Genomic DNA, 2,488 nt, shown 5'->3' on the forward strand with positions numbered 1-2,488 from the left:
TCACCTGAGGTCACACAGCTCAGCAGTGGCTCCGATAAATGAAGAAACATAGAACCCAGGGTGGAGGCTGTGTGTGAAGGTGGTGTGGACCCTGTGCAGCAGAGTCATGGTGTCAGACACACCGTAGAAGGACAGAAGCCCTGCACTGTGGTCCAGGTACACCCCCACCCTGGAGCACACAGGGCCCGGGATTATAGTCCCGACGTTCCTGTGTCTGAACACGTACTCCTCATCGTAACACTGTAGAGACCAAGACTTATCGTTGTATCCAAACCCGCTCTCGTTAAACAGCCCCGTTCTGCTGATGTCTTTGTATGAGACCGCTATGTAAACGTTGTACCCGGTCCACTTCACCTCCCAGTAACAGTGTCCGCTCAGAGCCTCTCCGCTCAGAACCTGACGGCATTTAGTGAACCGCTCCGGGTGATGAGGATACGACTGTTGGTTCATCATCCTCGTTACCTTCCTGTTGCCTTTAGACAGAGACAGGTGTGGTTCCACCGTGTTTGGATCCAGAGCGATCGGACGTGAATACTGTAAGAACTCGGCTCTGGTCCGGGGCTCTGGAGGAGGCGGCGTTGTGGACAGAAACACTCTGTTCACCGTCTCTGAGATCTGTGTCCCCAACTCCTTAAGGATGTCCTCTGGTTTGACCTTTAGGTTTGACACAGCCACAGTCACATCCAAGAGGCTGCTGGCTGGGTGTGTAGACTCACTGGTCGTTGGGAGGGAGGTGAAACTGTGTAGGAAGTGGATGTGATCCTCTGTGAGTGAGATCTGCTCCAGCTCAGCGTGTCTCCTCCTCAGTTCAGTGACCTCCTGCTCCACGCGCCTCCTCAGTTCTTCGGCGCGACTCACTTCACGTTCCTGCTGGTCTCTGATCAGCTCCCTCACCTCAGACCGTCTTCTCTCGATGGAAGAGATGAGCTCAGCAAAGATGGCGTCACTGTCCTCCACTGCTCTGTCAGCACAGTGGTTGATGGACTCCACCTCCTGCTGAAGCACCTTCACGTCTTTCTCTCTCTCCTGGATTCTCTGCTGGATGTTCTGGATGTTCGCACCGAGCTCTTTCTGTCTCTCGGCCCGTTCTGTCGCGGCCGAGACGGTGTCGTGACCTTTGTGCTGGTCCATGGAGCACAGGTAACAGATGCACTGCTGATCTGTGCGGCAGAAAACCTTCTTCACCTCGTCGTGACGAGAGCAGAAGATGTTCTCCTGAAGCTGGGTGGCGGAGACGCTGACCAGCTTGTGTTTCTTAAAGGCAGCAGACTGATAGTGAGGCTGGAGGTGAGCGTCACAGTAAGAGACCAGACACTGAAGACAAGTCTTCACTGCTTTCAGTGTCCTCCCAGTGCAGGAGTCACAGGCCACATCTCCAGGCCCAGCGTAGCAGAGATCAGGAGGAACATCTGGGAGGAGTTGTGTCTTCTTCAGGCTCTGCACCACCTCGTCTGGGAGGAGTTGTGTCTTCTTCAGGCTCTGCACCACCTCAGCCAGCATGGGGTTTCTGTTCAGAACCAGTATAGTTGGGGTGAAGGTGTGTGTGCACTGTGGACACCTGGTTGTCCCTCTCTGGTCATCCTGGGTCCAGTGTTGATCTACACACCTCCTGCAGTAGCTGTGTCCACAGGGAACACTCACTGGATCACTCGCTGGATCACTCAGTAGATCCAGACACATGGAACAGCAGATCCTTTCCAGCAAATCCACTTGAACTCCTTGCTGTGTCATTTTATAGCAGAATGTGTGACAGTAAATATAATAAAGTAATAAGTTATATAGTATATAGTATAATAGTATAAAAGTATAATTTGTACAGGTAGTTGCTACTAGCAAGCTAATATATTAATAATAAAAAGTTACTGAATATCGTTTTGTTTATTTGACAATTGACTTTAAAGGACGATTACGTATAGTTGTGATGATGACGTTGTGATGTCAGTGCGTGATGCTGTCATTAAGTCATTATCAAGGCCTTCTCACTAGAGAGGCTTTAGCTTCATTATAGTGTCCGTTTTGCATGCAGGATTACCGTGTTTATTATCTCCACCAGGCCGAAGGCAGTGAACTGATCCAAGTCCAAATAAGATACACTATACTATGCAATCAAAAGAAGACAGACAGACAGACAGACAGACAGACAGGGGCGAAAGCATGATCTGTATTTATTTCATAGTATACAGTAGGCCTACATCAAATTAAGCAGTTTTACACTGATATAATTCATATCAAATAAAGCATTCTACTGCTAGGAATATATACTGTAGTGTACATGAATGAATATTTTTCAGAAAATGTTGACATTTGCATCTGTCTGTCTGTCTGTCTGTCTGTCTGTCTGTCTGTCTGTCTGTACTGTCTGTCTCAATGAAAACAAATTAACTTTTCAAAACTGTAAAGAACTGTAACTCTGAGAATCTACAAATGGACCCTTGCAGGTCTGTAACTCTGAGAGTGTACAAATGGACCTGTATATGGACCCTTATGG

At 48.4% G+C, this 2,488-nt stretch overlaps 1 protein-coding gene across 1 annotated transcript; it reads right to left on the reverse strand.

The window, feature by feature from the left end:
• LOC308075742 (tripartite motif-containing protein 16-like) lies at positions 1-1,731 on the reverse strand (the record flags this gene model as incomplete). The annotated part of the gene is made up of 1 exon (XM_080415688.1): positions 1-1,731. The coding sequence occupies one exon, from the start codon at positions 1,729-1,731 to the stop codon at positions 1-3; it is 1,731 nt and encodes a 576-aa protein (XP_080271814.1).
• Between the last annotated feature and the right edge of the window lie 757 nt (positions 1,732-2,488).

The sequence above is a fragment of the Gymnoscopelus braueri genome (assembly GCF_963280865.1).
Source record: "Gymnoscopelus braueri genome assembly, chromosome: 20".
Classification (NCBI taxonomy): domain Eukaryota; kingdom Metazoa; phylum Chordata; class Actinopteri; order Myctophiformes; family Myctophidae; genus Gymnoscopelus; species Gymnoscopelus braueri.